Below are 25,600 nucleotides of genomic sequence, written 5' to 3' on the forward strand. Positions count from 1 at the left end.
TTATTCAACAGCAGGTCTGCACTCCAGCACTTGTTTCTATTAAGCAAATTTGCAGTGTTCAGACAAAAAAAATAAATAAATAAATCACAATTGCATCATTCTCCTGGGATTTTTATTTTAAAGAGCTTGTACTTCCAACACTCCCAAGGGCACATGCTGCCACAGGTGGACAGTGTCTGCGGCACAGACACAGGAGAGGGTGATACAGATGCTGCACAATTTCTGCATTGCATTTTGTGTGAGCCCACCCAGGATTTAACCAAAACTTGGGGTCTAGGAGGGGCTGGGGGAAGGTGCCTGCTCCACTCCCTGCTCCAGTTTTTGCTTTACAGCAAAGACAAAAAAAATTGGTATCCTTAACATTATGACCATGATACCTGTGCCTGAAGCAGTTTTGACCAGAAAGCTGTAGATCCCCTTTGATCTTAAAGCTTTGCCACTATGCTGTCAATAAAATAAAAATTTCAGTGGGAAAAAAAGTCCATGGAGGAAAAACTCTCAAAGAAAATGCCTTCACTTTGCTTATGTGCTTTCTGTGTCGATGCCAGTGAGACTTGCAGCCCCTTGGGTAGCTGGATGACATCCCAGCCAGCCCAGGCCCATCTGGGGACTTGTGGATGCACCAACGCCCTGCGTGCACATACCAGGACCATTTGCACTCATCCAGTGGCTCGGAATTGGGATTTCCTGCTTATGTGACCCCCTTCTCCAGCAGGTGCCTGGCTTTGGGATAATGTCACTGTGCCTCTTCCAGCTGTGTGAAGGAAATGTGGCAGCTGAGGAGCCGTTAGCCAGCATTAGCCAGGCAGCTCCAAAAAGTTACACTTTCTTCCTCCCTTTCTTCTGAAGAAAGGAGACTGCCCATGCCAAGGAAAAGAATGCATTCTGGAAGGTTTAAGTACCATTCTCCAAAGGACTTCTTGTTTTTAAATTGGTGCCAAAAACGCTCCTTGGGACTCTGAACTAAATCTGAATAAGCTGCGCAGCTAGTTTTGCTGTTGTCGCTTTATTTTCTTTCTTACTGCTCCCATCCTCATCACGGGACCAGAACAGTGTGCTGCCGCCACGTGCCGAGTTACAGCGACAGCCTCAGGCGTGCAGGCAGTGAGGGGCCAGCAGCCTGCTCCCAGCGGGGTGCTCGAGGCCTGGGCACCTGGCTGCTCCTGCCACAGCCCCGGCGTGGCCAGCCATGGTAACCTCTGCACGAAGAGGGCTTGCTCAGCTCTGTGCTCTCTTAACAGTCAAAAGAACCTCAACCCCGAGTGACACAAAAAGGCAACAGCAGTTAAAAAGCCACTGGCCCTTTGAAAAGGGGATGGGGCAAAATACGCTATTAGGGGGCTCCCAAGCCAAAACATCTGCTTGCAAAGAAAAAAGCGCTCAATCCATGTTCACGGTACCTATAGGAGCCAGGTGATGTTTTGAAGCATACCAAGGTTCTGGGGCTTCTGTTTGGCAGCTTTGAACACAGACGCACATGAAAGCTTTCCACACAACTGGCAGAGCAGCGCTGAGATGCACTGCGGGCCTGTCAGAGAACAGATGGACTCAGGACCAACAACTAATCAAGTCACGTCAGACAAAAAGGTGTTGGTGTCCATTTATTTGAGGGAAGGGGGAAAACACAAAGAAAAAGCAATACAACAAAACGGATGGAATTTCAGACACCTTTTACAGCTCCTGGTGCACTGCACTGAAGTGACACTTGGTGTATGAAGAAATTTGTTTGGTACAGCCCAGGGCCCTGCACATGAACTGCATAACCTTGAAAATCACTGCACAAAGCATCGCAGCAGGAACACAGGTCAGAGTTTTTCTACAGGAGATGTTTCAAATCTGACTGCTTTTGTTATGCCAGAGGTCAAAGCCTCCAGCAGGGAGTAAGCGAGGAGTGCTGCGGGGCAGGGGATACCACGGCCATGCCAGGCTGTGTTCAACCCTGACATCAGCCCTTGGACAGACCTGGGCAAGCAATGCCCCACAGGAAAACCTCACTGCATGTCAAAGCCTTGAAATCATTGTTCTGCTCAATCCCTAGGGGCCGCCGGCTAGGCCGGGGGAGCCTCAGGCCAGAGCAGGCCCATGAGGGCCCTCCTGCTAGAGGTGCCTTGCCCAGGTCCATGTGGCTCAGCCCTAACTCAACACTTGATCGTTGTCTGCATGGGCTACAACAAGTGGAACCTACTGATCCTCACCACCACCCCCACGGGGCTCCCTCCCTCCTGTCGTGTAGCACAGCAGCATTTTGGAGACGAGTCTCCGCATAGCTCACGCTGCGAGGTTTAACCCTGCGGCAGGGACTTTTCCCACAGATCACACGTGTGAACTCCTGCCTCTGCTGTTATTCACACAAGTCCCAGGGATACGTGTATGTATTTACAGAAGTGTACTCACCATCAAGCAGAGGAAATAAAGGTTCCCACCGCATGAACAAACCACAGCTAAGATGACCAGCAAACATTCATAATTTTTAATTCACACCAGTAATAAAATTGCATTACATTTTTCATAAAATAAATGTTCCAGTTTATATACAGAAAACAGACTGTACAGAGCCCTCCCCCAGACCCCAAAAACTCACAAACATACAGGCAATGCAGTGCTCAGCTAAGCAGGCACAACTGTACATCTAAAAGTGTAACTGCTTTGTGTTGGGGGGGAAAAGTACTACAATGTATATAGTCCTCTCTGGACCAAGAATTAAAAAATATTGCAGGCAAGCTGACAGACGCCTCGCTGCTGGTGCGGCCGAGCGTCCATCCACGGTGCTCCAGCAAAGCAGGGTTTGTTATTGAACCTGGGACTCGAAGCTCCCATTCAGCTGCCCTTCCTCATAGTCCATCTGACACAAGATCATGTTGTTCTTCAGGAAAAATTTGTCTCCCACACAGAATCTGGAACATAAAAAGAATCAATCGGTCTCAGTATGAACAGGATTTTTTGAACCAGGTGATTTTATTACAGAATAAAAAGAAACAGAGGTTTAACTCATCCAGCAAAAGACACCCCATTATAATAGCAAAGGTAACACTTTGCCTTTGCTGCACCCATGGGCTAGAGCAGAGGGTACCTGAGGCAGTTTGGGGCCAAAGGCAGGGGGAGGAGGCCAGGAGCAGCTGAGAAGGATGTCCCTGCAGATGGGAGGTTCTAGGAAATCAAGCAGGTGATATCTTATGCAGAGCCTATGTGAAGCTTGTGCTGGTATCCATATTTTCACAGCTCCCTCAGGTGAGGTAGTATTTACACTAATTTCCAGGCAAGGACTGGCTATTAAGTCCTTCCTCACCCCCTTGTGTACAGTGCTGAACAATAAATAGAAATTTCCTGATAGCTGGACTCCTAACCTTTATCTTCATTGAGCGACGGGCACTGCTCTCTATATACCATGTAAATTGTTCTGTTTGTATTGAAGTTGACAGAGAGGCTTGTGATATTTAACAATTTTATTCGACCATTAAGGTCAAAAAAGTTCCATATATAGTATCTGAGAGGTATAAATTGACAGCCCATAGCTTTTTCACCCTGTCTGCTTGCTCTGGAATTAGAAGCTAATCTTTTCTTCTTAAGATAACACACAATGCCCTTCGAGCCCTATCCAGGGGCTGGTTTTTGCCCACCATGCTGACAGGACGATGGCTGGCCAGAGCCCAGTGCGACCTCAAACGCTGCGTCCCATAACCCACAGCCTCGGGCAGCTCTGAGCCCACAGGGATGCCCCGCTGCGGGGCCAAGCATTCAGGGGCACTGAAGGAAGATCGAGGGAGATGATCCTGGCCTCAGAAGATTTAGAGGACCTCAAATTTCTGCTTACTCGTAGGCAGAGCTCTGGCAGGGACATTGCCTGCTCCTTGTCTGAAACACTTTCTAGATTTGTAACCCAGGTACCTATGGGCAAAGCATCTCCACAGAAGTGCATGTTCTGTGCTACAAGAGCAGGAGTGGTCATTTTAGAGCTCCTTCAAATGTCTGACATGAGGACAAGCTGCAGATAAGATGATTAATTTGCCAAGACAGTACAAAGAGAAGTGGGAACCAGTTCTCACTTTATATGATTTCACTGGAGACCTACCTTCTTCCCACTGTGGCATGTGCTTTAGTAGTTCTGAAATTCATCTATTTATCTGTATTAAAAAGCTAAAAATGAATCTCACTTTAAATTAACGATTTTTAACCTAAAAATTGTATTGTGCACACGCTCCAGAAAATCACATTCCCCACGAGCAGTTTACTCACTATAATTAACAACACAGCAGCTTGCGTTCTGCTGCTTGTCGTTACCCTAAGTACAATATAAATCTCCAGGAAGAGAAACACAAAAATGACTCGTCTCCAGCATCGTCACCAGCTGCCTCATGTCCACCCTGGTTTGGGTCTCGAGGAGCAAGAGAAGCTGGAGGACTAGGGAGCTGAAGTGCATACGTGTGAGAGCACTGAAACACACAGCAAGGGGCACCCAGAGACCCCCTGACAGTTTGGGAGAAGGGCTTCCTTCACAGGAAAGGAGACTTTGCCCCTTTGCACCTGCAAACCCAGTTTTGAAGCTAATGAAAACAGTGCATGCTCTGTATAAACGTTAAGAGATTTTGCTGCACTGGATTTAACACTCTGTACACAGACGCAGCCTAGCTAATAAAGAAGGGTAAGCAAGCTGGAAGAGAGCTAAAGGAGAGAAGTCTTCACAATCAAATCTTTGCATAGCTGGAGAAATAGGCAGGGTTACTGATTCCAAAGTAGCTTTGGCATCCACCTTTGCAGTTTTGACTCAGGTTTACTTAAGCCCATGATTCTGCTTCAGCTTGCAGTGTTGCTGTTACAGGAACACTTTCATTCTGCCCTTTCGAGCCCAAATCTCTCGAGGATAAGTCATAAGTGTTTGTAGCTTTCAGATCTAAGCCAAAAATAACAACTTACACATAGCTCTATGCTGTCTACTCAGCATGTCTTTCAGAAAAGCTCAGCTTGCCCCAAACCAGGCAAATCCCTCGTGCACCAAAGAGCTACTATCAGCCAGGTGGGACTGCCTGGGCCCTGCCAGTGGCAGCGTACGCAGGGTATGTGAGGGGCAGAGCAGGACTGCACCTCGCTCTGAGTGCGATAACAGTGCCAGCAGCCTCGAAGGGAAGACAGGCAGAGAGCTGCCTCTGAGCCTCTGTAGTAAGATGAAATTTAAAAGAAAACAGCTCCCATCCTGAAATGAAAACTAGGCCATACTACGCCTTTACGTGACAGGAGCTAGTGTAAAGTAGGGATGTGGTGACAAATCCTCATCCTCCAGGCTCCCAGCACTGCTGTGCGCACAGAGCAGGGGGGCTGCTTGCCTCTGCTAGGAGGGACGTCTGAGATGCCCCGCTCCCCCCATCGGGGGGAGTCTGCGAGCAGCCCTCTCCTGCACTGGGGAAGGAAACCTGAGCCTGAGGGCCGAGCTCAGCAACATCGCATAATGCTCCCAACTCTGGAGAAAAACCTCACAAAGCAGCAATTTCAGCTGCGTGAAGGAACAGCATCTTGGGGAGGGAACGGACCAGCTCTGCCTGCAGTCACATGCTGCTGAACAGCGACCACGGCCGTTGCAGAAGTGTAGCTGAGAGCAGCAAAACGAAGAGCGGGCAAGTGAGCGGTTCAGCGATGCTCCTGGCGAGCAACAGCGGCCCAGGGCCAGGAGCCACTAGATGTCAGTGCCGCCTCGGCGCTGCCACTGCGCAGGGAAGCCGCCAATATTAATAGGAGAGTTTTCCACCTCGAGCAAACACCGCCTCCGTGCTCAATAACGTGATGGAGTACAGCCACCAGAGCTGCAAACCGCTCCTCTAATGCTCCTCTTCCCTGCTCTGGCACGAAGTGGCACGCTCCATTTATCCCAGTGACCAAAACCCCTGTCAATGGACAGGGAAGAAGGACCAGGCTCCAGTTTGCATGGTCCCATTAGGTTAGTGGGAAAGGTGGGGAGGTTTGCATGCCCACACACACACCAGGTATGGCATCCTGTAGAGCTATGTCACTGGATGTCTTACTGTGACTTTTGTTTTATGACAAGCAAGCGCTAAATTTTTAAGTCAGGCTTTAGCTTGACTTTTACAGAATAAAGGTCTCCATTCTCCCATGAGTTTTGCCATCTTTTGCTCCTTGCTGTCTCTCTCACACCTTCACACAGGCCAAATCATTGCCTTCTAGTTTGATGTAGTTTAATGTAGTTTGATGTAGTTTGATGCACTGTGTGGCATAAGCACAGCCTTTGGCTCCTGGGCAGGCACTACAGCTTGACTAAATGAGCAGCAGGAACAGCAAGTGCTTTTGGTTCTATCTTTGACCAGGCTGGCTGGCTGGCTGTATCAAAAAGGGATACTGAATTACATCTGACTCCATGTGCTTCCATTCTGCCTACAATCACCAACAAATAGGGCACTGGGACAATTTTTCACAGCCCTCCCAGATTCAGCTAGCTACAGATAAGTCCATGCGAAAACTTTGCATGCAGCCCATTATTATACAATTTGACATGCATTTTCCACTGGGTAAAACACAGCAGATATACACAAATCCCATTTAAAGTTGCACCAAGATCCCCTGTTAATTACACAGCAACTAAAGGGACTTGTTCCTAGTGCTGTAAAGGGCTTATCTAGAGTACTGTTCTCCTGCTTGTCCCTCTTTCTCCTTCTCCGTCATCCCCAGTTTTGAGGGTGTCAGAAACCTTATTTAAGCAAAATAATCTGTTTGCCAGAGGACATCCATTCTCCATCATCTGTGTTCTGCGGAGAGGGTAGTTGCTGAAAGGATGCTGAAGCAGTTTGTTTTATTCAGCAGCAGCTGTGCTGTGTACAACAGCATCCAGATCTGCAGTCTTTATGCCCCTCTCACACCCCAGCTCCCACCAGCTCCAGGGGGATTTGCTGTAAAGGCCACAGGTACTTACACGCCTCACACAGGCAGCCTACTGCGCCAACCCGAGCTGTGCCAGTGGGCTGAGAGCCCCAGAAAGGTAGTGTAGATCGTACATTTCTCTGTTTTGCAGGCAAAGGTATAAATTAGGTCATGTTTGTGTGTATAATAATTGTGTCCTTACCGCTGGTTGCAGAGCTGACAGGCAAAGCAGTCCAAATGGTAAACATTATCTCTGGCCCTCATCACCATCTCAAAGGCAGGGATCAGTTTACTGCAGGCAGCGCAATTCCCGGTGGTACCAAAGAGCCTGCCAAAGAAGCACAATCATTAGAAGCCATTTTAATTAAATGGTGGAAGGACTAATTAAGTGTAATTAGCAGTATCAAATACTGTATTGCACCAATAAATAGAAGTTGCAGTCTCCATTTCGCTGACCAACCAGTGTGCGGGAACTTGGGCTAAAACTGCCTGGTGAGCAGGCTCTGATTGTCAAGATGAAAACTTCATTTGGTTTGCAAGCCCAGGGCTAATTTGCTGTCTAATGGAGAACAGCATTAAACACTCGGCGCACTATTTCGGGGCTCACAAAATTTCAGTCAAAAGCTATCTTTGCTCCCAGGGCTGGGGGAAGGTGCCCAGAGCTGCCCTTCCTCCCTGCCGTGGCCACAGGCTGGCGAGCTTTGGCACCCCTGGCCAGCAGTGCTGCCGCGGTGCTTGCCAAGAGCCTCGCTCACCTGCTGTTTAAGAGGCAAAAGCACAATTTCTCTGGCGACGAGCACCAGAACATTTGGCAAAGCATCTCAAGGAGGGCAAGTCGTCCTCCCTGGCTGTGCCCCCTCCTCCACGTCCCTCCTGGGAGCCAGCTAAGCCCTTCTGCCGAGGCCCGGCCAGCGTGCTCAGCCGTTCCACTTCAGCTCCCTGGTGCTCGAGGACAGCCCTACAGCACTGGAAGCTTTGCCACTTTCATCTTGCCTTTCACTATCTGTCTCCCCAGATGTCTGCTGCTGTTACAGCTCCTGCCGGGGGACTCAACCAAGACGGCAGCACCCTTCCCCCGGCCCTGATCTCCGAGAAGCCCGCGAGGCCCGTGTACGCGCCGGGGGCGGCACACCGCCACCACGCGAAAGCCAGGCAAAGCATCTGGGTCGTGAATCAACAGGCCAACAAAACCACGTTCCACCTGCATCTGTGGTCACACGTGGTCAGTTACTTTGCTTCGGAGATGACAAGAGATGAGAGATGACTTGCAGAACAAGGTGTCTCCTGACTTACAGCTGCGGCTCCCCGCCAGCTCCACGCGTACAACACGTCGCTGCCCGCATACAGGTCTGGACTCAGGGCTCGTTTCAAGCCGCTGGTTCTGGCTTATTCCACAACACACAGATGAGGAGCACCAGGAAAATCTATAACCAATTTCTAAACATGCAATTTGCCAAGCTAATCAATACTAATTATTACTGGCCAGTAATTGTGAACTAAACCACTCAGCAATGTTATAGAAACCTCCACATAACTCTCCCACCCTCACTGTGCTGTGCCACCAAAGTTAGCTTGCTCCTGAGCTAGAGAAAAAGGCTCCCCTTATATTTCACGGGAGGTGGTACCAGCGGCCTTTCGCCCGAGACTTCCTATGAAGAAGCAGCAGCACATTTTCCCTGAAACAACAGAAACCAAACGGAAGCACTTGTGCTACAATGGGGGCAGGAGAGAAAAATTGCAAAGGGAGTGCTCCAAAATCCTTCCTCAAGACTCTATCACAGGAGGACTGAAAGGCAGAGGAAAGCCCCAGCTATTTGGCTGCACCAGCCCCATCGCACTGACAAACTCAGGCCCAGCAACCTGCAGCGGGGGGCCCCTTCCTCTGGCTGTGCTTGCCGCTGCCGCAGGCAGGCAGGGCTGCGGCTGCGTGCCATGCTCGTTGCCTGCCGCCAGCAGACCCAGCTGACAACACGCAGTGCTGAAAAGCGTTTGGGGCTGCACCCTGAAATGCTTGGGCCCTCATTTACCACCCGCTCGCAAATCAAGCCCTAATACAGACATCCGCATTCCCTCCCTCCCCCAGCGTAGCTGCTCCCTTGCACGAGTGCCTCCCTTCAGCAGAGCAAAACCTGACAGCTTTGCTGTGGTTTTGCCATTTTCCACAAAATCTGGCATACGTTTTTAGAGTGCCCAAGTCACAGCAAACTCGGGAAAAAAAAAAAAAAAAAAAAAAAGAGCCCAATACATTAGGCAGGGAAAGTAGGAGGTTAATCCTAGATTTGCTCTGTGCCCAGCACTGCTACGCACACAAGTATAAAATATCCATTATTCATTAGCATCACAGTTGTGTGGAGCTCAATCTAGATTAAACAAAATAAAGGGGCCCCAGACAGCACCATTTGCATTGTTAAGCAGGCGCTTTTCTTCAGCCTTCAAATAGGAGACTTTTCTAAATGGAAATGATGGGGAAATTTGGACAGATGTTCACTTAACTATTTAAACAGTTAGCTTAAGAAACATGAAAAATGTATTTGGCATCGTATTCACCTGTCTCCTTTCAGGGGGCTGGGGATAAACCAATTGTTAAACAGCTTTGACTGTTTGCATAAGATCTGAAGCTTATGTTCTGTCCAGCTGAAATCGTGCTGCCTTCTAACGTCTACATAAACGTAGCTCCCAGCTAGTCCGTACGCTAATCTTTTTCTCTTCTATCAAGTTTCACAGTCCTCCATCCCCTGCCTTTCCCAACCGATGATCATTTCACACTTATTCTAGCACTTCCTAATTTTAATCTGCTTTTCAGAGAGTGATTTAGAGCCCTGTATATTCAGCATGCTTCCAAAAATATGCTGCAACTTGTAGCTCAGTGAACATGAAACAAACATTTTTTTAATCTGCTCAAAGAAAAGCAAAATGAACATGGACTTTTGCCTTTTTTCCTCGCCTGTAAAAAAAAAATTGCCACCTCTGATACCTACTTACCCAGCAGCTACTTGAGCTGAAACTTTCTGAGGTGGGGAGCTTAACATTGCTGGAGGAGGGAGAGGAACAAAATCCTCCACCACAAGCCCCATCTGCGGTTAAATTTAAAATAACCCCACATGAACACACTGATCTGCATTCTGTCCCCCAGACACCTTCATAACAGATGCGATACTCTCACACACTCACGCACACAAAGTTTAAGCGCATTAGAAAAATCTATCGGAAGATGCTCAGCATCTACTTACCAGCTTGGTGCCATTGGCATAAAAGAAGCTGGAAATACAGAAAGGGTTCAGTCTGGAGTTGTTTTGCTGCTTCTAAAAATACCATTTTTTTCAATCTTGCTTTTGAAGATAAAAGGCAACAATTTTTAAGTACAGATTTATTCCCCCTTATGTAACAAGACAACCTAGCCAGCTTGTAAATAAGCACAGACTATGCAGATTTAAAATTTAACACAATTAAACTTTTACCCTGTGGTAGTAATTATGTTTAATGGCTCTTAGCCTGAACTTAACCATGTCTATTGTTGTCAGCCAGTCTAAAAGCAGGAGTTTGTCCAAGGACAATTTTCTGTAGTTTATAGGCACACTAAAAACCCTGCTACGCGCTGTTCTCATTGGCCATTGATGTCAGTGTGTATAGTAAAAATTAAAGCTAATTGGCATACAGCAGTAGCGGTGAATGCAAATGAATTAATGGGAAAAGAGGGGAGTGCGCTTGGAAGCGGTATGCAACTGTTGAAGGATGTTTTCTACGTAAAGTCCTGTTTGGACTGAAGTATAGTCTTCCACACGATGATCCAGACCTCATGAGCTCTGTGAATACACCTGAAGTTAGTTCAAGGTATTAATTCAAGGTATACCTAAAGTCATCAGCACCCAGCAGGTTTGGGGGGAGAAGAGAATGGCAAAGGGTCCATAGTGTAGGAAAATGGGTAGAAACTTCTTATAAGATGACATTAAATTTAGCACCTTTTTAATTTTTTTTCCTTCTCAGACCAGAATGTGCAAGTTGGCTGAACTGAGAAACCAATTACCTATTTCTATCATTACTACAAACAACAATCTGTGTTAGTCACTGGCTGCAAGGAGGGAATCCTCACTCCTCCTTCTCTCTGGCCTGGTGTCTGGCTAGCTTGTAGCTTGCAAGCAAGAAAGAAGAATCTTCCCTCTGCATAGAGTGAAAATTTTGGAGCTGTTGACTTCACTAAAGGAAACAAAAAAGAGGGACCAGGATAAGCACTTGTAAATAATGAATGGTACAGAATGGATGGGTTGTGAGATCTTTCTTGTTTTTTAAACAATACCAGAACAAGCCAAGTTCAAAATTAAACTGCTGAGTTGAGACCGATAATTCCCCAAAACAATAGGCTTTGTCAACAGTGAAAGCTGAGAATTATGAGTTGGAAAAGGAATAAACACTTATCTACAAATAAGTACCTACATTTTTACATGCAAGTAGTTACCTGCACAACTACATATTTCTCTATATATTTGTATACCCAATTATCTAGATATATAGGTTTTTGAAGAGGTACGGATCCTATGCTCATACCCTCTCTCCAGCTAGTAGGTAAAACAGGTTTTCCCATACCCCTTTCCCTTCCTGCTAGCTGCTGTTTATATCCTAGATCCATCAGGACCGCTTAGAACCAGACTCACTTTACCTACCTGGAACTCATGGCTACGAAAAGAAAGGATTTCCCCCTGTACTACTTGAAACAAACCAACTCGCCTTACAGTGAGGATAGCTTTTACCAGCTTTCAATCAGTATTTTTCCTGTCTGAGCGTATTATAAATATACTGAGCTACAAGTCTGATTTGAGTGGAGTATTGAACATGCCAATAATTGCAGGGAAGCCTGAACATCACTTGAAAAGATAAAAAGGGGAAGCTTAAAAGCAACTTCAGACCTTAGGTTCCCAACTTCCCTGTAATCAGCATTCGTGTAATATTCAGAGAAAGCCTTTGCGAGTGGCATTTCAGCAGGGTAAATACATCATAGCTGGTGCACCCTCCTCTCCAGGAGGCTGCTGTCAGTGCTGCAGTGGGAGGTCACGTCAGCTGAAGGAAAGGAAATGCATTTTGATACTGATGAAGCTGGTCAGGCTGTCCTCTCATGATGCCTTCAAGTTCAGTCCAAAGGAATTTCCATCTTGCGTGCCCAAGGGTTTGTCACTCCCAGACAGCATAACGAGAGGACTTAAAACAAAGCCCCTTGGCTGGGTGACCGCACTAGCTCTAAGATTACTGGGCATAAACTTCAAGGTTGCTCAAGGGCATGTGTTTTCAGTTGAAGAACTCATACGAATGTTCACTTATTTTTACTCCTTTTGTCTCTTCCTCCATATTTTCTAGAGATATTTACAGTGGGGCTCGGGCTCTTAACAGGTCTTCCTCTCCTGCCCCAGCCTTCCTGTAGCATAACTGATGCCAGTGGCCTTAAAACCCATCTTGACTGCCTCTGCAACTGCTGAGCACTTGTTGAGCACCTCCTCTTAGGAGAGTTTAAGAACAGCAGTCAGAAAACTGCAAGTTTGAAAGCACAAGAGGCACGGCAGCATATCGCAGCTGGGAAAAATACTCCACATAAGCCTTCCACCTCACTGGGAGGTTGTGAAGGAAAAAAAAAAAAAAGGAAAAAAGCAAGTGAACAAAACATACGTTGCTTGTTTATCCTGAAAAGCACAGGCTGTGAGGAACTCCTGGACCAGATACTATGAAGAAAAAAAAGCTGTGTTTTAACATCACTAAGCACAGCAATGCTGCCAATGCCAAGACACATTGTATTTTGAGCCTAATTAATCCTCCTTAATCTGTACAGATACCAAGTGTAGAAGTGTATCCTATGTAGCATGCAAGACGCTCCCTGTTGCGATGCAAGAACAGCTCTTCGATTTAGCAGCGCTTGCAGGCTCTGAGCAGACACCATTTGTTCAGGCACGCTGCATTTCTGCCTCCCCTCCCACACTGAATGTGTCCCATGAAAAGCAGGTAGTGCACGCTCTCAGTGCATGCATGCACACTGTGCCCCTTTAGGGCAAAAAAATCTGAAATACCTTCCTCCTTCCTCCCTGCTTCAAGGGGTTGCAGATGCAGCAGCTTCATTCAGAATATTATTGATGTCTCTGATGTTAGCTTATGTTCTGCAAATTTCAGCATATTTTCTTCAGTTTCTGAAAGCCTGTGCTTAAAAACCCAGCTGCTTCAGGGCTTTCATTCCCGACTTGGGGAAGGACCAAGGAGACCAGCAGGAGGGCATCTGCCTGTGCCCTTCTACGCCAGTCAGCAAGGCGCCTGCATTTGTGTAAAATGGCCTTTCATAATCCACAACAAAATTACACCCTGCACCTTTGCAGGAGACCGGACAGTATCAGATACAGAACAGAACACCTATAGGGCTGCCAGAGTGATTCACTAACAAAATGAACCTGCTAGTGACATTCAAACGGAACAAAACCCAGTATCCAACAACTGGAAACGCCAGTGATGGACAGGTGACTCTTCTGGCCTCAGAGATGCTCGCAGTGGCATGCAGTAAAGGTGGAGTTAAAGCCTCCAAGATGCAAACAGCATTGCAGTGTGCCAGTGCCAGGGGCTGTTGGGGTGCCCAGGGCTGCTCTGCCTGCCCCAGGCACTGACACCATGCTCCGGTTGCAGCATCGAGCCATGCTGAGTTTCCAACGCTGACCAAAACCTGTGGGCAGCTGGGGAAAAGAATTTCTACAAAATCCACTGAGGACAACATCAGGACTTCCCAGAAAATCCTTTCTCTTACCAATTCACCATCATTTTTTAATGCAGGTTTTGAGCTTTCTTTAGAGTCTAATTAAAGCCCTAATCAATTTAAGCAATGAAAAACTTTCCCAACACCAGCATAGTAAACACACTGGAGCAACTGCTCTGCCCCTGTCAAAGTGATCCTGACCCTCCTTTCCTCATGTGATGGCACCATGCCGAGGAAAAAGGAAAAACGACATTCTTCATCAGCACATCACAGCAAAACCTACGTTGTCAGATCCTCCCGGGAAATCCCGGTGCGACACCCAAGCCATGCCTGTGACCCAGAGCTGGGTGAATGTTTAATTACGCACAGGAAGACAGACGCGACGCTGCTGCACGGGGGCTGCGAGGAGCCTTCCGAGCCGCACGCTAAGCTGCTCTGTCCCAGAAGCAGCCTCTCCAATAGCATTTGCTTATCAAAAATAATTAGAGGTAGAAATGCTGGAACTGTGATTATGAAACAAATGGTAAATCTATTTGCTCAGATGAAATGTATCGAAAGATACATCTTGACACAGCTGGAGACTGAGGTGATACCGCAAGGATAACAACTCGAGATCCAATTTCATCTTTCATGATTAAAAAATGAGCAAGAAAGTGTTTTATGAAATGTGAAGGTTAACAAATGTTCCTTCACAAGCAATGACGACAGTTTATCTTTCGAAACAAATGATCAGGCTGTGGGCTGCTAGCAGCTCCTGAAATACATTTGAAAGATTTTCAAAGATTTGCCTGCTGAGGATGACTGCGCAAGGTGGCCAGCCAAAGGCAGCACCAGCACCACCACCACAGCTGGCTGTCACACGGCGGGGCAGTAGCCAGCCGCTCCCACCCCAGTGCCATGCCCCGTGCCGGTGACAGAAGCCCTAACGTCTGTCCCTGAGCCCAACCCTGGCAGTGGCTGCAGAGGAGACCCCGAGCAGGGCGGGGGAAAGCACCACCTGACGAAGCACGTGTTCCCCAACGACTCATTCATCTGCTGGGCAAGGTCAAAGAAACAGCAGCCTGTAAGGAGACTATGAATCACCAAAGTTTTCCTCCTGGTCTTTACACAAGTATATTCCTTTTGGACTTCTGATATGAAAGATGCAGGTATTTACAATTATGGCCTCAAAATCAGTCTAGCTTTTAGTTTTTTTAAGTGATGGTTGACCTACTAAACGTCAGCACGATATTTGACACTGGCCTCATTCAAGGCATACAGAAGTGGTCAACAATTTCTCTGACTGTCCTCCAAGCACAGGACTCACTTCTTGATGTGAGTACAGCGTGAGGTACAAAAACTTATTTTTAGCAACGAATTCTGCTAAAATTTGGTGAGTAGAATAAATATCATGAGTTGTTTAGCAAAGTAAAAAAGATGTGGATAGAGACTCTAGAACTATTAAAGGGAAGGAATTAAATGTGATGGAAATGGGTAATTCTACAAGAAGAAAAATTCAAATTACCAGGAGTGAACTGACAGAACGGAGGATGGTGGCAGCAACTTCAGTTCATTCTATTAATAGAATTAATAGTTAAAATTGGGAGAGAAAGAAATACTATGCGTAGAAGGCAACAGGAGATGTTTTAAAGTAGAAAAAAAGAAAAAAAAATGCTTTATGCTTCCATAAAATACAGGGTTGTATGGCACTGCTCCTTATTGCTATTCTAGGACCCTGAAAGGGTTCCTTATCAGCAGGAGGACAGAACCCAAGAGTGCAGCAGAAACCCCCAAAGTGAGTATCAACCTGAATTTAATTAGCAAGAACACAAAATATCACAGCTGTAAAGCTGGCTAAACAGCTGAATGCCAGCTAACAGCTGCATTACAGAACTGATGCTATTCCTTCCTACCCAACTCTTGGTCAAATTTCCTGGGTTATGACAATTACAGTGCACCTCCCAACAGCAACAAAAGTAAAATATTTCTAGCGGTCAAAGGTGCTCTAAGAGACTAAAATCAGACGGTAGAAAATACTTAAAGTAGGAAGTAGTAACTCCCTCCCCCCAAAAATTATCTGGCACCGTAACGCACGCACGCATCACCTGAGAAGGTTAAGACTAGCCAGAGGTATACAGGAGACTGTGCAGCCAGCTAAAGCATTTGGTACCCTCCTGCAGTACAGATAGGTGACCCCCAGTTTTACTCATAATACCTAACATTTCTTTAGCACAGAGAATGTCTAGCTCAGTTTTGCTGGACCACATAAACCTTCTCTTCACAATTTAACCATTCTGTACAAACAGTAACAGACTCCCCCCCCCTTGGCTGGTCAGGGATTTCTTTAACGCAACAAATAGAGGCAGAGGAGCCTACCAAACCTTTTCAGGTCCAGGACAAGTTTGCTTCAAAGACACACTGCTGCTGTGACAGAAGCTGCGTGGCCATGGTAAAACACTATCCTCAACTGTTGCCTTCCACATTTCACATCATGAATTGCCCTCTCTTCTCAAAGCTGGGACATGGGCTGCTTCTTGGAGTCTGCAACTCCTGACTTCTTTCCTACCTCTAGCACAGACTTCTCATGTGCCCCCTCAAAGTCTTGTCATCCATGGCCCAGTGAGAAGATCACAGATTAAGCTTTTCTATCTCAAAGCAGTATTCTCAAGATAAACCAAGGAAAGAAAGAGATGCTCCACAACTGCAGCGATAAAAAGTTCTTCCAAGTTTAACATCATCAATATTGCTTTCCTTTGGTACTCTAACATGTCTGATTTGATGCTGCAAATTATTTTTGTTATGAAACTAAAACAAATATAAACCAATACAGTGATCATTAAATGGATGGGTAGCTTGTAGGTCTCAAAAAGCAAATATGAATGGGAATCACCGCCCAGCTGATGAATTTCCAGTAGGGTTCTGCAACACATGGAGGAACACTGAATATCTGTCTTTCAGGTCAGAATAAAATTGTTGTTGTTATTGTTTTTTTATTTTATTTATTTTTTTATTGTTATTTGTTTTTAAAATTAAGTAATCAAGTGCACATATGACAAAGTCTAGAGAAACGATAAATAATGAAGAGGAGGATGACTGATGGAGAGACCTGGATTGCTTGGCAAGCTGGGTGCAAACAAAGTATATGTTTTAAGACCACCACATATAAAGAAACATTCCAGAAACTAATGCAGCCTATACTTTCTAGAAGAAAGACTATTTCTAGAAGCAGCTCTTCTGAAAGACTTCGGGGGTTTCTGTGATTAGCAGTTAACACATTCCAACAGTGAGCAAAAATCCTTGTGTGGATAGAATGTTTTTGTATACTGCCTTGCTGAAAGGCAAGGTGGCAGCTCTCATACAGCAGCTATTAGACTTATTTCTTCTATTTGGCTCCATCTTGTTTTAGAAAGAGAAACTTCCTTGTTTAAGTTTGCTTAGAAAACTTTACTAAAGATTTTCAGGAATATGTTTTACACTGAAACACATGAAGTATCTGATCATTGGGACTAACCTAGGCACTACCTGCACACCAAAAGGTTAGCCAGCAACGTACCTCCCTTTCTGAAACTAGTGTGGTGGGTTTTGTTTTGCTTCAGGTGTGTTTGCTGGTTGAGGTTGCACAAGAAATAGTGTCAGTGCTTTAGGGAAAAAAAAAGAAAAACACTAGCTGGAGATCAAGTACATTCTTCTAAAGGAAAAATAAAACTTGGAGTGTTTTGCAGTGTGACCCTCATAAGAACATTTGCATTAGGGCTGCTGCCTTACTAAAATTCATTTGTGCTTATCTAAAGTATTTTGTGCAAAACCCCTATACATACTAGGCAAAAAATCCCATGTGTTGTTATGTATTGCAGACACAGACTGTCAGGGTAGCTCTAACTCAGAGTTAGCATTGGTCTCTGCAGACTACCTCATGAACAAAAAATTTTTTGAAGTTGATCTGTAATTTTGGAGTGTTTTGCTCTGTTTACTTAGCAAAGAGACAAGAGCCCCACGGGAGGAACCTTACTGAATATAAGTGCTAAAAGTCTGTGTAAAAGTCAGCACTGAAAGAGAAAAGGAAAAGCTAAAGGTCTGGTCAGATCACAGAATCATAGAATGTCAGTCGTAAAGGAGCATAAATAACATCATAGATATGCAAGAAGAATTAATGGTCTTAATTTTCTCAGCAAGCACTTTTTGATTTTTGTTGGTTCAAAATAAGAATTAAGTCACGCCATCCACTTCCTACCTTGACCTAAAAAATAGGATGACACCTCACTGACTACTAAGTATGTTTAGTGCAAACGAAGAGCCACGCTCAGACAGGGAAAGAACTCCAGCCTCTTCTGGGCAAGGCTGACCATGCACAAGTACACGTTTTCACAGTAGGGGGCTAGAAAGACAAACAGCTGGCAGCAAACTGAGAGGCTTTGGGAAGAGCCCATGGTACATTCCTCTATTTACCTCAGGTAATCTCTGCGGCAAAGAATGAGATTTGCTTTTGTGTAAAGAGTTGATCCAACCTCTCCAAGACGACAGTCGCAGCAGGCACACTTTAGACAGTCTTCATGCCAATACTTATCCAGGGCCTTCAGCAGGTACCGGTCCTTGATCTTCCGGTTACAGCCAGCACAGCCCTTCTGTTTCCCTTTGGGTTGTACAGATAACATCGGCACACCTGCAACACGAACACAGCAGGCATGTTAGAAAATATTCAAACAGCTTGAAGAGGTTGCCTGCATTCGGGGCAGCGCTGTGAGCTGGAGGTAAATCTGTGAGCAAATACTGCTGCGGCCTTCATTACAAGGAGCTCCCATTGCAGGAAGCTGAAAGCCAAAGGAACGTAAACGTACACTTCATTTGCTGTCGCGGGGTAGGTAGGAATGCGGCACTTGCAGGATCGCAACACTTCTTTCCTAAGGGTAGGACTGACACAAAGCACCAGACTTTTTTTAATTAACGTTTTGCAGCAGAATAAACTGGCAGCAATTTCAACATTTTTTCCCCTCATTAGTAGTACCCTTGCGCTGTTAATTACCAGCCACAGGCAATTACAAAGATCAGAAGGGACACCAGTGTGTGCACCCCAGTCTAACAGCTTGTCCAGATCAAGCTGGGGGGTGGAAGGGGTGTGGGTGTACAAGATGGGGTATGCCGCTGGTTTCCCTCCTTTGTAAACCCCACTGGCCACAGAGGCCCCACTGAAGGCTAGAGCCATCTCTGGGCTGCTCTAACATCGATGCTACTCAAAAGCCTGCTGGACTGCTGAGAGTACCCCAACCAGAGGCTCCCTGCCAGCAGTGAAGCCACCCTGATTTGGAGGCAGCAAGGCAGCGCCTCCCACCTCCTCTTGTACCCCTGTAGCGGGCAGTGAGAAGCCAGGCCTCTTCTCTCCGGAAATCCCTGCTGGGGCTGCAAAGCAAGCACGAGCAGGGCGAGAGGTGGTGACAGGATACTCAAGTTCCCGGGCTGGTGCTGCCTTCCCCATTCTGCTGTCTCCAGCTTTCCCCTCTCCTCCAAGCAGCTGGTCAGCCCACAGCCAGCACCGACACAGTTGAGCGACCCGTCGCCCTTCTCAGTCTAAGAGGGAGGCAGGAGAGGATTTTATAGAGGATGGTAAAATAAACCAGGATTGCACTGTCGGGGAGGAAGGGGAGAGGAGATGACAGAAGAGGAAAAACTTACTGAGAGGCCAGAACTCCTTTTTCTCTGGAGCCTTGATTTTATTTTGTTACTGTTATTTTTACTAGGGTCAATTACTACAAATGACAAGGATGGGCCTGTAATAAGCGTGCCATGGGCTTAACCAGTGCAAAGGAGATGAGAGGGGGCCCTGGCTAGAGCAGCAGGTGTCACTGGTGGTACACTCTTACCCAAAGTTAAGCCACCATTTCTGTAGCAAGTTGGATGTCCCAAAAAGTAGCAGCTTTATAATGGAATTATTAACAGCCCCTTACCCTGAGCAGAACAAGTCAGCGCCGCTGCAATAAGTGACATTTGCTGCTTTCCTTAGAAACGAGGGTGACCCAGTGGTGGCTAATGCTCAGCACATGTAAAACCTACCACTCATACAGTAATAATTGCTTTGTCAGATCTGCAAGCAGATGACAATAGCACTTAAGACACCTCTACACAAACAGCGAGGTATTGATCCATCTGCTATCAAAGTGGTCTCTGCAGCACGGAGACAGGTCAAGTAACATTCAAAAACTCTTAAGACTTAAAGAGCCCTCCTGCTCTGCTGCAGCATGCTCTGCGACACTTGCAAAGTCAATACTCGCGAACTTTTCTTTTGATGCCAGTGGCAAATATGCAATAATTACGTGAAAACTTAAACCTGTTTTTGACTACCACACATGCAGCCCAGAATGGCCACTCATGCTGGTTCTGCCAGGGGTCCCGTGAGAAATTCCACACACGCAACCACAGAGAAATACTCACACTTTTGGGACAGAGGGAAAGACGGGGAAGTCTGAGAAATGCGATACACAGCACATCATGAGAAAAGACTGCCTTATTCTGAGGTGCGGAATGGCACAAATACAAATTTGCATTTGAGACCTGTGTAAGATTAGCACTAGTGATGAATGAAAATAGCACTTATGAAAACTAAGACCTACAGATGAGAATTGTATTTTTAGATAGGAGCCCTGGACACCAGTGAGTCATTACCCACCTCCCCAAAAACTGGCTCTCTAAATATGAGCTGCATACCCTCATACGCAGCAGAGGACTTGTTAGAAGTGGTGTCTTCATGCAATTCTGCTTGCAGGGTTCATTTCGTGAATTTGCGGTTCCTGCATCTGGAGATGCTGCAGGTTTCAAAATGTAGGTTCTGGATAACCCTCAGACCCCCTCGAACGAGAAGTGCTGCTTGGATGGGGTCTGAGATCACCCATGTGACTCAGAACACGTCTTCAGCCAGATGGGATCTCCCAGGCCCCTCAGAACCAGTGTGGCATGCCCTTGGAGTTCCAGCTGCCCTCGCCCAGAGCAAGTGGTCCCTTGGGACCAGGGCAGCCATGTGGGGCCGAAACCCTGTCCGGACCATTATGAGAGTGTGGTTTGCTCGGCATAGGCAGCTCGGCAGGTTTCCCAAGTGGTAAGCAGGCCCGGGGACAGCAGCACCACACGGCCAAGGGCTGGCTGCGTGGCAGCGGTTCTTCCCTCAGCGGCTCTGGCAGCCCTCCCTCCCCGCTGCCGCCTCAGTTCCCTGCTATTGCAAGCACACCATTGTCTTAGCACAGGCTTTTGCGAATAAGTGGAATGTAATACTTTGGTTTTCTTCTAATAAGTAGCAAAGGAACAGATATATATATTTTTAAACAGTACCTTAAGCAAGGAAAAAAGCTATGTATTTGGTCAGTGTTCAGCAGGGGGCTTTCTAATGAAAAAAGGTACCATTTCAGAGATCATATGATGTTCAAAGCTGCTATTCCCACTCAGATAATAACGAGCAAGGTCAGCCTCTGCTGGTCAGGTTCAGTGTTTTGAAATTACATTTTGGTCTGTGAGGCTTCCCTCCGACATCCAGCCAGCCGGTCTGCACGGAGTGCACACACCGCTACAGAAAGTTGCGGCTGCAATTAGCTGGCGAGTTGACACAGCAGGCAAGGCGTGAAACAAAATTTCAAAAACTGCCAAACTTGATCAGCAAGGGTTCCTCGCAGGCTTGCCATGTCATTTGCAAGCAACAAGAGAGCAGCATCTCAAAAGCTTAACCCCTTTCGCAGTCGGAGGCATGCACAGAGGGGATGCAGTCAGCACCAAACCCCAGTTTCCTCCTCCTGCCTCCCTTCCAGCAATCCCCAAACAAGCCAGGCTTTGCAGGCAGAAGCTGCCTGCAGAGCTGCTCTTCCTTTTTGGAAATTTCCCCGCTGCAAAACTGCAATGCTGCCTCATTTCCCCATGTAGATTTTTCCCCCAGTATTTAGCAAAAAATGCCAAGATGCCTAGCTCATTTTGATCAGGGGCATCGTGTCAATGTGTCGAGAAGGAAAGGGCTCACCGCAGACAACTTCCATGTGTACCCTATGAGCGAGGACAAGGCAACGAGAAGTGGCAGTGCAGAGCTAGGCAAATTAACAGCTGGCCACTCACCTGTTTAAATACATGATCACAAAGGGAATGCAGATTGATCATGAAATTCTGAAAGTACCATCCACTTCTCTCCCCTCTCCTGTTGCTAGCCATCCATCGCTATCTTTTCTTAGCAGCGGCAGATGAAGCCTTTCTATTTTTGGCTACCTACACTCCCGTTTTTGCCCTTTACAACTTAATAGACTTGCTGCTGGTAAATACAAAACAAAACCTGTTCTGAGTGCTCGGAGCTCCAATGCACATTAAAAAATTATAGACACCACCTCTGGACATACTGAAATTTATGGCTGTGTCTAAAGAGGCTGTTATTGTAGTGAGTAATCTAAACTTTACCTCTATTCACAGCCGGGCAAACCAGCTTTAATCAGCCCATATCTTCTCAGTCGGGGTCCTTCTGTAAAATTATTCCGCTGGCTTTGTAACACAAGTGTCCACTAAGTAGACCTCTAAATTTTTCTAGCCCATTTTATTGATATTTCTATTCAACGTGGCAATCAGCTGCAGTTCCTCTAAGGGCACTGCTCATAAAGCCTCGTTTCTAAGACAGCCCTGAAACTTTTTATAAATGGTAGACCTTTTAAATAACAGTTATCTGCAATGGTCCTATGGCGTATGTCTCTACAGCGCTCTGGTCTGCAAGAGAGCTACTGGTCCCTTCTGAAAGCATGGAAGTTCACCACCTAATTTCTTTAATGCAGCTCTAAAGGTTAATTGGTCTGAAAGAGTAATGTGGGACTGCTGGCTAATGATATATGCCTCGAGGCTTTGCAGCTCTCCTGTATTTTCTGCGGTGAAGTCCAGAGCATACAGCACAGGTGATACCACCAGGACTTCGCAGCCCCCCTGCAGCCTCCCGCAGCCCCTCCGCCACGCGAGCCCTCGCGACGCCCACACAGGCCCAGGAGCTGAAGGCGGCTCTGCTCCTCCTGCACTGCGTGCCTTGTCAGGGGGCTCCGGGAAGTGCCGCCGCTGCACTCCTCATTACTGCTTCAGGAAACTCAAAACAGCCCTAATGAGGAGAGCAAGTGTACAGTACGGGTTGGGAGGAGGGACGTCCTCCCACGTTCCCCAAGGGATCGGGCCAAAATCTTCAATTTGCCATTTATGACAGCTAATTAGTTATTCTATTCAAAATCTTTGCTTTAAATAAAAGAACTAATTATACACAAAGGTCAGTCCCCCACCTCCTGTGAAGCACACATAATTGGCTTATTTCCCCAACATTGTGTGTATGTTTTACACAATGCTTTCAGGCAGATGGCTTTAACTCTTTCCCTCTGCAAGTTTGTTGTTTGTTGTTTTTTATTTATTTATTCTTTAAAGTTTTCCTCATATTAGCTACTTCTACCATAAAAGCTCGCTCAAAAACAAAGCAGGTAACAAAAAAAAAAAAAAAATCCACTCCCAGAAAGGTTTTTGACAACCACTCGAGAACAGGGCTTCTTATACATCCATACAGCACCTTGCACAACACAGTGCTGGAGTTATGCTTGTGTTCTCCACCACAACTCCCTGCTCAAGCAGTGCCTTTCAGACACACTTACCACATTTCCGAACAACCTCTCTGCCAAAGGCCACTATTATTACAGACTTATGTTTTATTATTATTTATTTAAAGTTTCATTGAAATTTACGAAAGCGATTATTATAGGGATGCTGCATTCCAGTGCTAAAAGCAATCCTGGTTTAAAGACTGGAGTTTCAGCAGCTGGGCAATCAAGCCTAGGTTTCAGAGTTCCACTTGAGGGACAAATGTTTATTTCTAGCATAACACTCTTTAAATGACCTGTCCTCCTTTTGCCTACTAACAAAAAAAAAAAAAAAGCATTTGGCTGCAAAAGATGAAAAAGTAACTGAAGAGTAGAAGTAATCTTATTAACTCCTGTCTCATCACAATAAATAAGCTGCACTCTTGTGTCTATTATCAGAGGATCTTATATCATTTAAAAGCATTAGAGCCCTGCATCACCCATTTAACTAAATGCAGACAGTCATTGCCAAAAAGATGCAGTGAATTTTTATTCCCTTAAAAAGAAGCTCACTTTGTGTTCCCAGTATTGTGTTACTCACCTTCTATGAATGTTACACTCTGCGAAACCAGGTAAACTATGCACTTCCATTGAACTGAGAGTACATCATGTTGGGCATCTTCACCAAGCATTTCATCTGAAGAACTATGGCCAGAACCGTGAAAGTCATCATGTCATCTGTATATCCAATTAAAACATTACCTTTGGAACACCAAGTACTTGCAACTAAATGCTTATGAACAAGCCTTAGACCATTCATCAAAATTATTCAATGAATAACCACAATCTTTTTTCATTTCCAGTTTCAGGCTGCAATATATAGTAGGGGATTTTTACAGTGGCTTTAGCAATTCATTTGTGGTATTCTTTCTTCTGTACCATTACTGAATGAATTCCCCAAGCATGGCAAAAAAGTAGTTGGAGTGGGTGCTTAATAAGAGAAACAACATTTTTATCAGTACTTCTGTTTTAACCATGCTATAGTCCTCCTTCCAGTAACATAGTAATTTTTTGGCCCTTCAGTTTAGAATAAGCTTTAGTGAAATCTACTGTAGGGTCTAGCTTCCCATAGCAGTTTCAACTGCCTAAAAGTGATCCAAGGTTTCACAAATGGCTTACCCCACCTCCAATCTCACACGCAGAGAGACTTTACTTTCAAGCCATTTGCTCATATAGACAGTGATACCCAAAATAACCATTCTCATCATTTGAATTGGTATCGAGGTAGGTCCTGATTCAGGGCAAAAGGTTTAGGGGTAGAATCTAATTTTCATTTTCCTCCAGAGTCTTGAGACTTCCAGTACCTGGTTTAAGACTGTTGCATAGCAGGTCTTACCAGAGGATGACCTGTTGCTATAAAGGAACACATGGCAGCAGGACTGAATGCAAACCATAATAATTGCTGCTGCAAAACAGTTTCCATAAATCATTTTCATAAGCAACATTTTCCCTGTGCTCATAAAATATGCTTGTTTGAGCTTTAATTTTTCATAATTGGCATATGCCCAAAGCTTATTCTTAGCACATGCAGTGTTTCAGTAAAATCCGTTTTTACTATTTGAAGCCTTGGGAACAGTAATAAATAAATAAATAAAAAGAAAACATGCTGATTTCTTGTACCTTCAACCTAATCTGAGAACATTTGGATCAAGCTTTCTTGGTTTGTCACAATTTAGCGTCCTGCACTCTAGCAAAGTTCCTGATTTTAGGTGACTAGTTCCCTCATTCAGTTTCTGTAGTAGAAAAAACTCTGGCAATGGAGACAATACCCTCAAACCACCTTTCCAGCAGAACGGTAACATCACAGATGAGAGAACATGGTTATTTGGGATGATCAGCCTGGAATTCTTCCCATATTCCTCACTACTCCACTGTTTTGCAGGTGACTGCTGAAAATACGCTAAGATCCCAAGTTTCCTCATCAAGGGATTTGGGTGTCAAAGAAAACCATTAGAAGAGTTTCCAAGTCAAATGATCACAAAGACAAGAACTCCATCTGCTCTTTTCAGCTCACTTAGATAGAGTTTTGTGTCCCCTTCCTTGTCCTTTTCCAAAAAGGACATAAAACCAAAGAGAAAAACCTTATATCAAATTAAAATCGCAAAGTGTCTGAGAAGTAAAAACTCAACTCAATTATTTCCTTGCACACATGTAATACTCCACAATCCTGACCTTCTGGGTAAAATGCATTGTTTAACATATTGCTACTGAGGTTTCAATAGATATGCAAAGATGTGTGATGTAGCAGAGCTCAGGTTTAGCAGCGAAACATTAACATCACTCTGACAGATTTGGTACACTATGTCTGTGAATATTTTAAGGAGAATAGAGTTATATCACAGCACGATCATCATCATCTTTTCTTCTGCCTCTTTGCAGACACATACAATGTCAACCTAAGCTTTCGGCAACCTTAATAGAATTTCAGTGCCCA

General features: G+C 45.6%; 1 protein-coding gene across 6 annotated transcripts in view; it reads right to left on the bottom strand.

Moving 5' to 3' along the window:
- Window positions 1-2,455: 2,455 nt before the first annotated feature.
- Window positions 2,456-25,600, bottom strand: part of LMO1 (LIM domain only 1) — a 58,521-nt gene continuing 35,376 nt past the window's right edge. For all 6 annotated transcript variants that reach the window (XM_040558901.1, XM_040558899.1, XM_040558900.1 and 3 more), the window contains 3 exons: window positions 18,002-18,215; window positions 7,064-7,189; window positions 2,456-2,894 (listed from right to left, as the gene is read on the bottom strand). In XM_040558901.1, coding sequence (XP_040414835.1) covers window positions 2,789-2,894; window positions 7,064-7,189; window positions 18,002-18,215 — 446 coding nt within the window. In that variant the 3' untranslated portion in view covers window positions 2,456-2,788. The remainder of the gene's footprint in view (window positions 2,895-7,063; window positions 7,190-18,001; window positions 18,216-25,600) is intronic.

Source organism: Cygnus olor, chromosome 5 (assembly GCF_009769625.2).
Source record: "Cygnus olor isolate bCygOlo1 chromosome 5, bCygOlo1.pri.v2, whole genome shotgun sequence".
Lineage (NCBI taxonomy): Eukaryota > Metazoa > Chordata > Aves > Anseriformes > Anatidae > Cygnus > Cygnus olor.